The 15,735-nt window shown below is 39.3% G+C and overlaps 1 protein-coding gene across 3 annotated transcripts in view; it reads right to left on the reverse strand.

Annotated features, from left to right (window-relative positions):
* Positions 1-15,735, reverse strand: part of igdcc3 (immunoglobulin superfamily, DCC subclass, member 3) — a 102,501-nt gene that overhangs the window by 30,826 nt on the left and 55,940 nt on the right. For all 3 annotated transcript variants that reach the window (XM_061815497.1, XM_061815499.1, XM_061815498.1), the window contains 4 exons: positions 7,471-7,615; positions 6,675-6,805; positions 6,269-6,406; positions 2,364-2,522 (listed from right to left, as the gene is read on the reverse strand). In XM_061815497.1, the coding sequence (XP_061671481.1) occupies positions 2,364-2,522; positions 6,269-6,406; positions 6,675-6,805; positions 7,471-7,615 (573 nt within the window). The remainder of the gene's footprint in view (positions 1-2,363; positions 2,523-6,268; positions 6,407-6,674; positions 6,806-7,470; positions 7,616-15,735) is intronic.

Genomic DNA, 15,735 nt, shown 5'->3' on the forward strand with positions numbered 1-15,735 from the left:
AACAAAAACAAGACAGTTAAAACCGCATACAGTGCAAGTAATATGATCAAAAAGTGGATATATTCTAAAAAGCATGAGAAAAAAGAACGTTTTTCAACCTGGATTTAAAAACAAGTGTAAATACACTTGGGGCTGACCTCACCTCTGTTGACAACTTGAACATTTTAATTTCTTGGGTACATTTTTGTATCAGGCGGCACGGTGGATCAGCTGTAAAGTGTTGATCTGGGTTCAATCCTGGAGTTCCCATATTCTCCCTGTGCCTGTGTGGGTTTTCTCTGGGCACTCCGGCATCCTCCCACATCCCAAAAATATGCAACATTAATTGGACACTCTAAATTGCCCCTAGGGGTGAATGTTATCTGTCTCCATGTGCCCTGCGATTGGGTGGCAACCAGTACACGCTGTACCCTGCCTCCTACCCATTGGCAGCTGGGATAGGCTCCAGTACTCCTGCGACCCTTGCGAGGATAAGCAGCTAAGAAAATTATTGGATGGATGAATGGATTTTTGTATTATCTATCCTATAATCTAGTTCGTTTGTTGCTAAGTAGTGCTATAAAAATGTTTTTCCCAAACTTGAGGAATAGTTGAGATTACAATTTTGATGAAATAATGATGTTTAGTTTGGCCAGAATCACGTAGTATTATTATTAGGAGTAGTACTTGTAAGTAAAGCAAAGCAGAGGAAAGCAAATTTAATAGTATAGCGCATTTCATACGCGAGGTAACTCCATGTGCTTCACATGATTAAAGGCATTTGAAAAGAAAGAGATAAACATTTAAAATGGCATAGAAACAATAAAAATGACAAACAAAATATTTTAAAAAGACAATTAAAACCGCATACAGTGCAACTAATATGATTAAAAGTGGCTATATTCTAAAAAGCAGGAGAAAAAAGAAGAGTTTTCAACCTGGATTTAAAAACATTCACACTTCGGGCTGACCTCACCTCTGTTGGCAACCTATTCCATTTGTGTGCAGCATAATAGCTAAATGCTGCTTCACCATGTTTGCTTTGGACTCTGTGCGCCACTATTTGACCTGAGTCAGTCGAGCTCATAGGTCTACTGGGTTTGTATTCCGTAAACATTTCTTTCATGTATTCAGGACCTAAATCATTTGGTGATTTATAGACCAGTAGCACAAATTTAAAATCTATTCCAAAACTGACTGGAAGCCAGTGCAGGGACTTTAGGATTGGAGTTATATGCTCTGACCACTTTGTTTTGGTCAGAACGCAACCTGCAGCATTCAGAATGAGCGGCAGCTGTTTAATAGTCTTTTTTTGGGAGTCCAGTCAGAAGACCATTACAGTAATCAAGTCTACATGAGATAAAAGCATGTATGAGCTTTTCCTGGTCTGCTTGACGCATACAAGATTTCACTCTAGATTATGTTCTTCAGATGGTAGAAGGCAGTTTTTGTGATTGATTTGATATGATTGTTGAATGCCAGGTCGGAATAAAACAAAACACCAAAGTTTTGGACTTGGTCTTTGGTTTTTAAAGATAGCGAGTCCAGGTCTTTACTAACAGCAATTCTCTTTTCTTTTTTGCCAAAAACAATTGTCTCAGTTTTGTTGTGATTTAGTTGAAGAAAATGTTGGCTCATCCAGTTATTTATCTGATTTTTTTTCAATTTATGTTTAACTTTGTCAAGCATCTCAACTTGCTGCATCAAATGTGAATGACGAGCTGGGAAAATGAAGAATTGCAGTGTCTTTTGTGTCCATTAATTAATTATTAATATCAGTGGAAAAGTCTAATGAGATTATTCCATGGATGTGTCTTGCTGTCTCAGTTTTTTCCAAAAGCACAGACACCAACAATAGTTACACCCTTTGATTCCCCTGGACTCAACAATATGTTGTACACATCCTTTAATATACATTCAGAATTATAAATATGCTACATTAGCTTGTAATAAGGATGTTAACATTGGCATTCAAGATTTATTATCTGTTCAAAGACCTCTCACGCTGTGTCAGTTCTAATTTTTTAGTTCAGTTTAATAAAGTACTGAATATTTTCAAATGAATCACATGTTATTGGCTTCTGTAGCTTCTCGCTCTGTATTTGTTGATTAAGAAATGCATGTTTTTCACAGTTCCTTTGTATTTACTGAGGTGGTTTATTCTTCACAATTGGAGCAAAAACACCCATTTTTCACATCTGTATTAGACTTTTTTTCTGTGGCTGGATAATATAAAAAGGGTAAGGAAAAGGATGTGATATGATAGATGTGTACATAGACTCCAAACAAGACTAAAATTAACTACACTAAAAATATTTGTTTTGGTATCCTTGAACCAGACAAAAGTGATACATGGACAGCCTGTATTAATTTTGAGAACTCACCTTGAACAACTAGACGTCCCTGAGCAGTTCTACGAACACGGGTGCCTGGTTTGTTAGCAGCACACACGTAAATTCCCGAGTGCTGCACACCAACATTGGAAATCATCAAGTTTCCAGTGCCAAGTACTTGGATTCCCTCCACACCAATGGGCCGTCCATCTAAAGAAGGAATAGGAGAACAGATGGGCAATAATAGTACTGTCGTAGGGGCAGAATGGGAACCAGGTTACCGTCAGACTGCCTCAGGGTAGCTGTGGATACAAAAGTAGCTTTTCATCACTAGATTGAATGAATAGTGTGCACAACTGTAAAGCAATTTGAGCTCCTTCAAAAAGAGCTGTAAGTATCATCCATTACTAATCATTTTTACTGAAATTATTATTGGGGGCATTCTCAGCCATTCATTTCCAATATATCAAAGAATTTATGAACGGTAATCTGTTGTTCCAAATATGCTACCATTAGTATTGAAGAGTAGATACAATGGAGACTACATCATGTGGACAAAAATGATTTGAAAAATACATGATTTGGAAAAATTATTAGTCGAAAGGCCATTAATCTTTGGAGTTTATTTCAATTTAACATGTGAAAGAGTTTCAATTAACTGGCATGTGTCTGCAGACACACATACGCTGGGTGTGGGGCCACTTCCCCCCCAAAAATTGTGACAAATAACTTGCCACTATCAAAATTTCTCAAGTTTTCCCTCACTCATACTCTGGTCCTAAAAATAGCTGTAATTTACGAGTACATAGCAAGTCCCTATACACCAGTTATAAAGCCGGGTTCAAGACCTTTGAGCTCCTCGTTTCCCCTCCAGTCCTTGTCCTGTCCAGTCCTGTCCTATCTTGTCCTGTCCTTCCCTCAAAGGGTGTAGCACTACTCCGCCATACAACACTCATCTAATTGTCAGTGTCCTAGGGATAAAATGATTTACTTTCCTCATCTCCTTTACGGCTAGTTCTTGTCATTTAAGTTCTTTTTCTATTTTTAAAAAGTTATCTTTTCACTCCCTCTCCTTTTTTGTGTCGTTCCCCTCTAAAAGCCTTGTTCTGTTCAACTGATCATCTTTAATTGTCAATAAATATTCGTCGAAATACTAAGAAACCACACCGGCAGCTTAAACAGTACAATGTGACAGAGTAAAACTGTTCTGGCATAAAAAGGATGCAGATGCTCCTTGCTGCTTAACCTAATGAATCAGGTCCCAACAAATAAAAACATCAATATAACATGGAAAGTCTGATGTTCTGTGAAATGTCCAGACAAGATTCTTCCTTTTTTATGTTCTAAAAACTGAAGCCTTAACTGATGTCTGCACTCTTTGACTTATAACACGATGATATAACTTGAGCAACTTGTGTGTCGGTAGATGCGCTATAAATTTCAAGGATGCAACTGCCAGTGGTGGAAGTGCTCCTTTCTGTGAGTGCACTTTACAGTAGTTGAGATTATACAGTGTGTACAGTATATGGATAGGTCACTGAGTTCATACTCAAAGAATTACATTGGCTTCCTATATTCCATCCTATATTTCATATTGGACGTGAAAAACGATACAGTTCTGTAAGAAAAAGCATTTTCTCATCTTAATGTTTCATTTGGTCGTGTGTACTTTTAATTATCATTTATGTTTTGCTGATTTTTCTTTGTATCATGTTCATTGAAACGTTTAATGTTTGTATCTGATTCAATAAGGAAAAACAACAACAACAAATCACAATGTCCCAATGTATAGATTTAAACATTATACATTTACTAAATTATGCACACTAACTTCAATCTCTAATCCCATATCTTTGGTCCTACTTCACCCCCTTCCCCATTTGTTCTTGCGATAGTTCCCTCATACGCATTCACTTTACTGTACTTCCCATCTATAGTCCCAAGCCCAACCATGACATGAGCCTGTCGAGCTACATGGCCAAGGGGAGAATTTTAATTCCTTTTAAGACTTCCACCTGAAGCCTGTAAGTTTCATTTTTGATGTGATCAAAGGCCAGGCAGTGGTGGATTCATTGTCTGAGTGAATCACAAACTTGCAGTACATTTCAGAAAGAGAGGTAAGTTATCCTTAAAAGGTCATCTTATAATTTATGGTCATGTTGTAGAATAAGCGGGCAAGCACAGTCGGGCAAATGGATAGTACATCTGCCTCACAGCCAAGAGGTACTGGATTTGAATCAGGGATTTCTCTTGGTTCTCCGGCTTCCTCACACATTCCTTCCCACTAGATTAATTGAAAACTCAAAATTGCAGAAAAGTGAAATGCTGCTGTTGATCATCTCAGTTGTATAAGAAAAAAAAAGGGTTGCATCCCAGTGTTTTGTGAGGTTTGACTGAGCAAAATCAAATAATTAGAAGAAGAAAACATCATCTTACTTGAAGTGTGACATTAGCTTTGAAGGAAATACTTCACTGCTTTACTCTTTCTCAGTGTTGGGCGTTACAGTGTGTTTATTGTACATTTCCATCTTCATTAACTACCCACAACTAGCTGGAGGACTGACAAGTACAAACACAGCTTCATCTGAACAACACTTTTGTTCTTTTTGCCCCTTTTACTTGTAAAGGCCTACAGTATTTCTTTCTCTCACATTCTATCAGACAGGAACTAATTAACTTAGTGTCAGAAATGAAAGAGCTAGAACCTGCAGGGTGCTGTTCCGCCGAATGAAAAGCAGCAAACAAACTGCCGAATGAAGCAATGAGTGATGAGGGAAACTATTAGATTCATTATCCAGTTTATCGTAGCCTCCTTGATGTAATCTAATATGTACAAATCCCATCACGTTAGCATTTTCATTCTAGAGACATTGTGTCAGAGTGAACTGGCAATGTGATCATCCTTCAACATTTGAAGGGAGGGGCACCAGTGTATAATTGGAGCAGCAGGTCCGTTTTGATAACAGGTAAGGATAACATAACATATTGAAAAATTGATCAAGACAGATTTGAGTTATAGTCAAGTTTTTAAATGTGCACCAAGGGAGCGGGAAAAGCTAATTGCATGACTCCCTGCCGAACAAAGCAATTATTTTTCCATTTCCTCTGCGCTGTTTGAGAAGATGAAGTATGCTGTTATCAACAAAATGGTGCATCCCTTAAGTCTTACGTCATCCCACATCGCATGACATCTACACAATACACGCTGTACTCAAAACAAACATACCCATTGCATTTATACAGCCCATCATACATCACAAGACGGATGAAAGGTTTGTGGCTGTGAGCATACAGACATGGATACTGGGAACAGAACAGTTTTTGAAAACTGTCAAAGCGGTTCTGTTCAAATGTTCCAATTTGGTTGCCATGTGTCCCATTCAGTTCATTGACACACCCTTTTTTTTTACTCATTTACTAAAACGCAAAGGAATGAACAGTTGCGCAAACAGCACTAAAGAAAGCCAAGAAGGTAGCGCATATGCATACATACATATTTCAAACAAATTGAATATAACGACGGCACGCTAATCGTACTAATCTAAGAGTAGGGCTGATGGAATCAAGTGTTTTTGGAACTGATTATTCTGTAGAAATTTCGTTGAGTATTCGAGTACTTTTTTTTTTAAAAAAAAATTTACTGCTTACATGCATACTTTAGAGCTGGACTTCAATCATCATCAGGAGAAAAATTCCTGGTGTGTTTTTACACTTGGTCATTAAAGATCATTCTGATTCTTATTAAACTGCATATGTTGGGAATGAGTGTACAATGAAGCTTGGTGGATACATGGTTATGTGGATACATCACTCTTATGCTGATATCCTAAGCTTGCCTGGACAATTTGATTGCCCATGCACTTGTGTGACATACAACACAGCCAAAAACAACAACAAATTCATACGAACTTCCGTGGACTCATTTCATTTTTTATGTCAATAAGTTTTTACATTACCTAGTCTGCTCCAAGACACAATTGGGCGGGGGTATCCTGTAGCAACACACTCCAAAATGGCGGTTTGGTGAACAATGAGGGTAAGATTTTCGGGACCAACTAGGATCATAGGTTCTTTGTAAACAGATGACTGAGAGCCTGGAAAAACAAGGGTATTTATGATGAGGACAATGATGGATGGAAACATTTAATAGGAGTTCTCTAAAGTGTCTCAGACCAATATTCTCTATCTCTAAGATCTGACACATATTCACAGGATTTGGAAAATTTTAGGAATATCCTGGAATGGTGACAGGTACAACAATTGATCAGGACCCATAAGGTGTAATATACAGTAAAGCTAATAGTGAGGAGGAAACGAGACTGGTCATGGTATGTGGATGTTAAAGCTATGAAATGTAACAACCTGAAACAGAAAGGAGGGCCTCAGCACTGTGTTTCACTCCTGCACTATTATGAGCCACACAGCAGAACTTTCCACTGTCCTTCTCACGCACTCCTGTAATCTGCAAAACACCTGTAGGCAGGAGCGTGTACCTACAAAAGAAAATAAGATGCAAATGACTACTCACAATAGACAACCACATTTCTAGGTCAGCCAAATTCTTTAAAGTCACCAACTTAGTGGCCTGGGGTCTCATTTCTGCTCTCAACTGGAGATGGTGTGATCTTGAATGGGAGTTAGGTACTTCATGTGGAAAGGTTTTGGTATATTAGGGTATTGTTCATTCAGATGGCAAAATGAAAATTGACAGAAGGATTGGACTGGTCATAAAGAGAGCGTCCCTGGGTAGTGACTCAAAATATGTGGTTATAGATATAAGGAGTGGACCTCACCCCCAGAGATACTGTAAGGTGAGGTTCTTTAACATCCAGGAGGGACTCAGAGGAAAGTCACTATTCCTCCACGTCAAGAAGAGCCACTTCAGGTGGCTGCATTATATGTTACGGATGACTCCTGGACACCTCCCTGCTGAGTTGTACCCGGCATGTCCAACCCAGAGGGATCCTCAAAGCAGACCTTATACACACTACAGGGACTATGATAAATCAGAGTTGGCCTCAAAACATTTCATGGAAACCGAAGCAGGAGGCAGATAATGATACGTGAATCCATCATTTTTTAAATTGCTTTAGTATGCTTGAAAGTAACAATAAGATGATACCTTATCTAACGTGTCTTGATGTACGAGAAATAAGACCTGTTGTCCTTGGTGTCCACAGGATCCCCATCTTTTTCCCAGCTGATAACAGGCTCTGGCAAACCATGGATTTGGCATTGAAATCTGGCCACACCAGACTCTTCAGCATGGACTGGCTCTGGTTGGACATGGAAGTCGGCCATGGCTATGGGAAGGAAAGAAGGTAAGGGGGTATTTACAATATATATTGTTATTCATTTAATAACATACATTGAGAAGAAAGATCATTCACAGGTAACTATTAAGAGCCAAATAATTACAATTGTTATTTACATATTGGTTACACCTTCAGAATGCAAATGTATATACAGTTACAATCAAGCTGATTCCCATCATGTTACACTCTAAACAATTCCTAGTCTTTGTGATGGCGATTATTGCTTAATGGGTATCCTTTATTTGGAAACGACACAGGTGACTGAATAACTGGAAAATTATTGTGAGACTTTGGGCTCAAATTTTATGACTAGGACAAATCCGTCATACCACATTGCATATCTCTGTGAGGGGCTGGGTTAGATTTAGTTGTATTCTCGAAGAAGGGTCCAGTAGTATATTTAACCAAAGGACTTGTCTGTGTCTGCAGGCGGAAACAAAGGCGAGTTTATTCACCACCAATCAAAGAGGTTAATTTTTTCATTTCCTTTAAGTGAGGTGAACTGACAATCTCACATGCATGGGGAAATTGAGCCGTGCGTGATCAATCCCACTTGGCCAGTGTGGGATAAGACAACAACATGAAATACAAGATGGTGGTAATAACGGGCAACTTAAATATGTCTACCGACCTCATGAATCATCTACCATCTATGCATGATCGTTTGTGGATGTGTCCCCTTCCTCCCACCCCTCAGAGCTACTTGTTGTCCAATGGAGTAATTAAAAAAAAAAAGGGGGGGGGGCGTTCAATGAACTGCTCTCGGCAATGATGCAGAGGGTTCAACATCCAGTATTCATATATTTAGGAATGAATTTGAGCACATTGCAGGGGGGACATGAAAACACGCTTGAATGGGTGTCACAGAATACGTGTAACAGTGTATTGAGGATTTTGCAAAAATATGTTAATGTAATCCTGTCAGTTACTGAAAAAAGACGTAATCAGATTGTAGTTATAATTATTCAACATTTGGCAAATTTTGCAGGATTACATTTTTAATGTGGGGAAAGTGAGGCTGGCTGTTGATTGGAGCACTCGCTGCTTTCACACAAGCAGGCCGAGCAAATTTGTTAGGTATTTAACATAGCAACAAGTGGGGATTACATATAGTAGCTAGATGTACCACACTGCCATGGCCACGAGAAATTGCCATGTTGTCGTGCCAAAAGCGACTTGTTTAATCAGAATAAGAATCAGAATCAGCTTTAATGGACAAGTGTGTAAAAACACACAAGGAATTTTTCTCCGGCAGTAGGCGGTGCCCTGGTACAACCTAGCCTAACCCTAAGTAACAAAGAACAAGGAACAACATAGCAACAAGAACAAGAGACATTTCTGTTTATAGGAGCCATTCCTTATAAGACATGCAAAATGTAAAATCTATCTAGGTAAGTGTGTTAACAATGTCAATCTCTCTCTCTCTCTCTCTCTCTCTCTCTCTCTATATATATATATATATATATATATATATATATATATACAGTGAAGAAAATAACTTGATACTTGAACACCCTGCTATATTGCAAGTTCTCCCACTAAGAAATCATGGAGGGGTCTGAACTTTTCATCATCGGTGGATGTCCACTGTGAGAGAGATAATCTAAAAAGACAATTCCAGAAATCACAAGGTGTGATTTCTTAACAATTTATTTGTGTGATACAGCTGTAAATAAATATTTGAACACCTGTTTATCAGCTAGAATTCTGACCCTCAAAGACCTGTTAGTCCGCCTTTAAAAGTCCACCTCCACTCCATGTATCCACTCAATGTACACGAGAGATAAAATTGTACAACTCCACACGACTGGAAAGGGCTACGGAGAAATTGCCAAGCAACTTGGTGAAAAAAGGTCCACTGTTGGAGCGATCATTAAAAAATGTAAGAAGGTCAACATGATGATCAATCTCAATCGGAGTGGAGCCCATGTAAGATATCACCTCGTGGGGTCTCAATGATCCTTAAAAGGTGAGGAATCAGCCCAGGACTACACGACAGGACTTGGTCAATGACCTGAAAAGAGCTGGGAGCACCATTTCCAAGGTGACTGTTGGTAATACACGAAGACGTCATGGTTTGAAATCATGAATGGCACGAAAGGTTCCCCTGCTTAAAGCAGCACATGCCAAGGCCCGTCTTAAGTTTGCCAATGACCATTTGGATGATACAAAGGAGTCATTGGAGAAAGTTTTGTGGTCAGATGAGACCAACATGCAACTCTGGAAGGAAGGAAGATGAATGATGAGTTCCATCCCAAAAACACCATCCCGACTGTGAAGCATGGGGGTGGTAACATCATGCTTTGGGGGTGTTTTTCTCCACATGGGACAGGACGACTGCACTATATTAAGGAAAGAATGACTGCGGCCATGTATTGTGAGATTTTGGGGGACAGCCTCTTTCCCTCAGAGAGAGCATTGAAGATGGGTTGTGGCTGGGTCTTTCAACATGACAATGACCCGAAGCACACAGCCAGGAAAACCAAGGAGTGGCTCTGTAAGAAGTATATCAAGGTTCTGGCATGGCCTAGCCAGTCCCCAGACCTAAACCCAATAGAAAATCTTTTGAGGGAACTGAAACTCCGTGTTTCTCAGCGACAGCCCAGAAACCTGTCTGAGAAGATCTGTGTGGAGGAGTGGGCCAAAATCCCTCCTGCAGTGTGTGCAAACCTGGTGAATAACTAGGATGTGGGAGGAAACTGGAGTGCCCTGAGAAAACACACACAGGCACAGGGTGAACATCCAAACTCCACACAGGCAGGGCGGGATTGAACCCTGGTCTTCAGAACTATGATGCCACTGCTTTATAGCTGCATCACCGTGCCACCCGATGTGCCAATCAGTATTAGTATTATAAGTGAAAGACTATTGCACGACTCCTGAATTTAAACTGCATACAATCCTGGAAGTGTTGACACCCTTTGCAAAATTGTCATTGCACTGAATTATCACTCTGTTGGCCACTCTAACTGCTCGACATGTGAGAAGACTGCATCGTTGCACAATTTTGAGAAGAAAAAAAAGTTCCCTGTTAATGACTGTTGACTGTCTATTGTTCTTCATACTCAATATGTATGTCATACTTGGGCGGCACCAAGTACCGGTGACAAATTCCTCGTTGGTTATATATGTGGTCTATAAAGCTGATTAAAATTCTAATAAAGACATTGGCCGATGAGAAAATCTGATGTGGATGAACTTATCTGAAATCACTGATGTGTAGTGATATACTCGCATGACTTCGGTGCAGACAGCCTGGTTTTAGTTCCCAGTCGGTGACGGTGTCTATACTTGCCATGTGACTGACTGGTGAACAGTTTAAGGTGTAGTCCACCTTCTGCCTGAAGTTAGATGGGATAGGCTTTAGCACCCCTGTGACCCTTGTAAGGATAAGCAGTTCGAAAATTGATGGACGGATGAACTTGACTAGCCTGGATAAAGTCCTGACCACAATTTTATAGAACACTTTTGGGTAAATTAGAGCAGAGACCAAGAGCCAGACTTTCTCATCCAACACACACACTCACACACTCACGTATGTGTTTCTGGATAAGGGTTAGGGTCATACATTTCCATAAACAACCTCCTAATCGTTGTGGGAAACCTTCCCAGAGGAGTTTAAGGTGTAATAACTGCAGAGGGTGGACAGATGTCATTAAACACTGTGGCTGAAGAATGCAATATCATTTAAATTCATATCAGAGTCAGGGCAGGTGAGCATGTAGTCGCTATTATAATTAATAATATTATAACCATTATTCTAATTATAAATACCTGTTTGTGTGTTGAACAACTAGTTTACCCAGAAGGAAATGGCCTGTGCTCCAGCCTTATCAACATGAAAACAGATATGGACAGTACAGGCGAATACATGATGGATAAATGGCTGAAACAGCTGCTCTTGATTCAGGAGAGAGTTCATGTAACACTCAATAAATGTTGGAACAAATCTCTATTATAAAGACAGATTTATTAGTTATCTTGAGTTTATTTTGGGGGGGCATTTATATTACTTCTTTTCAAGACAACATACAGTATTATTTATTTATTCTGATTAAATTGAGTAAAAAATAAATAAATGTTCCAATTAATGAGATGAAATAAATTTACACTCAAAACTCAGTTGTGTTAAGTTCTGAGGGTACTTTTGGAGAATCCACATCACCCAAGAGTGAGGAAGTACTCAGGGTATGGCAAAAATGTTTAGGGGTGCACACAAGAAAACAATTTCGGAACCACTGCTTAGGTGGATTAGTGTATGACCAGGGGATATAAACCTGGACAACTGCACATGTGTGGCTGTCAACAGAATCAACTTCTATCCGCTTCAATCAAAGCGGGTTAAAGCGCACCCTTTAAAAATAAAAATACTGTAGTCACACATATGGTGACATCATAGAAATATATGCAGAAGAGGTTTCAGCAGTTGAAATGCATCCGTTGACCTCATTTATTTTCATTATATCCCCTCTAACGCTTGTTTCTTTCCATCACCCAATCCCCACCCAGACGCCCAAGCCTCACAGCATCATGACGGCCAGTAAATGGATTTAAAAAATAAAATAATGATAATACAAATAATAATCTGTTCAATTAATTGATTTTTTTTAAATGACAGGCAAGTTGGGATGCCCACTTTTGAAATATGTCATCCACCACAAACATCTGAGTACTGTTTACATTTTGACAATCAGGTCCTTGTCCAAAACTAATTTATTTACACTGGTGCACATTATAAATTGGTATTGGGGAAAATGAAAAAAACTTTCTCATTTTATAAATGGATCCTGCCATTGAGTGGTCATCCAAAATTACACCAGTACCACCTAGAGGCTATGAAAATTCTTTCCAATATGACAGGGCAGCGTATGACTGCATTATATGTATAGGTGTACTTATAAATTCACATACGATGGTAGCTTTTGTGAAATATTGTTTGTTTGTTCATTTTTTAAATATGACTGAACAACAACCATCTTTAATTTCTTGAGGGGTATTTGTTTGTATGATAATAATGCTTTTCTGAAATGCTTGTAATTTGAATCCTATTAAAACAAATGTTTTTTTCTTGGTGCTGCATGTTTTCTTAAAACAAGTGTACCCATCTTACAAATTTTATAATCAAAAAATGTAGCAATCAAACATATGATCACAACTGTGTGTTTTCATCCATCAATCCATTATCTGAGCCGCTTACCCTCACAAGGAACGCAAGAATGGTGGACCCTATCCCAGCTAACTTTGGGCGGGAGGCGGGGTACACCCTGAAATGGTTGCCAGCCAATTAGAGGCCACATAGACACAAACAACAGTCACATTCATAATCACACCTACGGGCAATTTAGAGTCTCCAAATAATGTTGCATGTTTTGGGGATGTGGGAGGAAACCGGAGTGCCTGGAGAAAACCCACGCAGGCACAGGGAGAACAGGCAAACTCCGCACAGGAGGAGCCAGGATTGAACCCTGGTCTTCAGAACTGTGAGGTCAAAAGTTTACAACGTGTCATGACCCATCCTGCAATACTACAATTGGAGGCTGGGTGGTGCTAGATGTTGTCTCCTAATTGTTCCCCAACACATTTTGTATTAAGCATCCACATTCTTAACCTTTTTGACCAGATCTGGTTAATTTTTTTTTTTTGGAAGATATTTTTTTTTCATCAGAGATTCATTTCTAAAGGAATTGATAATGAACGAGAAACTAATATTTGGCACTTTGTTTAGTGTGCCTATGAACCTTCCAGAAAATAAACGTCTTTTTCTGGGGATATTCAACCCCGAAGGAGTGTTTTGTAAGTTATACAGTGTATTTACTAATTTGACTGAAAACACATTATACTTCACACTTCTAGTGGGAGCCTGGGACCAAAGCAAAAGCCCAATTATTCTTTACCTCTGCTTGAAAGCAGTATGTGCTTTATTGGAGTGAGAACATGACACATATAACCACCAGGTGCAGCTTCACATTGGATCCTAAAGGCTTGGCGAAAGAGCCCAGTTTTTAAATGAACCACACGCACACATCACAATAATTACACTTTCACTCTAATTGTAGAGGAGCAACACTAAAGATTTGCCGAAGGTGATCTCTGTGTACATTTGTGAGAAACGTTTGGATTCGGTGACATATGTCACCATTTAGATTTTAAAAATTCATGCACAGACACATGCATCAATATCATTGTACACAGCGCTTCCCTCAGCTCTACGTGCCGCATCTTTTCCCGACAGAACAAAGGCGCCGTCGATGGCGGATTCAGACATAAACTCAATTATCGAGAGGCCCTCGTCATCCATAATGTTCTCTCTTTCTCCGGTACATGTGTATTCATTTCATGTCAGCCTTAATTAAATTGGTCTAGTTTGGCCTTAGTAGCTGAACAACATTCAACGAAGACAGAGCCCCCATTATTTCTGGACCTACTCGTCTTCCAACTTGTAGCTTGCAAATAAATAATCAGAGAATGGACAACTGGAAGGCAGTACTCAACAGAAAGTGTCTTGAGAATGACAACATGGCTCGTTGCGTGTCTTTACATTCATGAATGTTGTCATTATTTCTTTTGAGAGTAATTTATAATTCAATGTGTGCCTATTATTGCACTTACATTAGACAAAGCGTTTCTATTGTGGGTTGTTTTAATTGAATTCAAAATACATTATGTTGTCAAGATTTACTTTTTATTGTATGTCAACCCCCCCCCCCCCCATGTTAGTAGTTTATACCATTTGGAGTAGACCACGGGGAAGACTAAAGTGCTAGAATGCTGCTCAATGTAATTTCATCATTATTCCTGCCCTATTGTATTGTGTTTTTTTTTTTTTTTGTAAGTTAAGGACTGCAGTCTTGTTTTTGTTTTAATTCCTCATTAAAAAAATATAATAAACATCATTGAAGTAAAATTATTTTTTAGTTTGTAGGTGAAAGCTGCAACTGGTTACTAGTGTGAACTGAATGGGTGTCAGCAATGTGAAAATTATATTAACAGTATTTTTAGGCTAATAGCACTTTGGCAACATAGAGTATTCAGGAAAAAAAAAACAACTATGGGAGTCACTGATGGTGTAGTGGTACACATGCCTGACTTTGATGTGGGCAGCATGAGATCGATTCCTGCTCAGTGATGGTGTTGTTAACTGGCCTGCGACTGACTGGCGACCGGTTCAGGTGTAGTCTGGCATTCGCCCAAAGCTGGTTGGTTAGGCTCCAGCTCTCCTGTGACCCTTGAGAGGATAAGTGGCTTGGATAATGGATGGAGGCGGCACGGTGGTCAGCTGGAAAGCGTTGACCTCACAGTTCTGAGGTCCAGGGTTCGATCCCGGACCTGCCTGTGTGGACTTTGCATGTTCTCCCTGTGCCTGCATGGGTTTCCTCCAGGCCCTCTAGTTTCCTCCCACATCCCAAAAACATGCGATATTAATTGGACACTCTAAATTGCCCCCAAGTATGATTGTGAGGGCGGCCGTTTGTCTTGATGTGGCCTGCAATTGGCTAGCAAACAAGCTGGAATAGGCTCCAGCACTCCTATGACCCTTGTGAGGATAAGCGGCTAAGAAAATGAATGGATGGATGGAAAACAACTATGAAGTAGTTCATTTTTGGACCAGTGAATTGAGTTTATTTTTTTTCATTACAAACTATGTACTAAACTAGTTCCTTTTTGGAATGATGAACTCACATTTGAAAAGAAGTTTGCATAGAAAATGAACTTTCCCAACCCTGATCCTGTTTTTTTATACGCAATATAGGTGAAAAAAAATCGCAATTTAATTTCTGTTCCAATGTCGTGCAGTCCTGATTGATAGTTTATCTTCTCAGCAAATGGGCTAGTTTTTAATCCTCTCAGCCATTTTTTTTGTGATTTCGTACACTTGTGAGAATCATTATGGTGCTATTGAAACAGTTAGCTATAAATGAAACCACAGAACTTTGCCTCAACAGTTTTGCTGATTGAAAAAAAGATTGAGAGAGGCAGTGAAAGATACTTTATATAAAATTGCAACAAGATGCAAAGTGTATCTCCATCGTTGAGCTGGTGCTGTGATTCATCCTTTTCATAGCGTAATGAGTGTGGCAACATCTAGCATGACTTGACCCCGACATTTC

Source organism: Syngnathoides biaculeatus, chromosome 3, assembly GCF_019802595.1.
Source record: "Syngnathoides biaculeatus isolate LvHL_M chromosome 3, ASM1980259v1, whole genome shotgun sequence".
NCBI classification, from domain to species: Eukaryota; Metazoa; Chordata; class Actinopteri; order Syngnathiformes; family Syngnathidae; genus Syngnathoides; species Syngnathoides biaculeatus.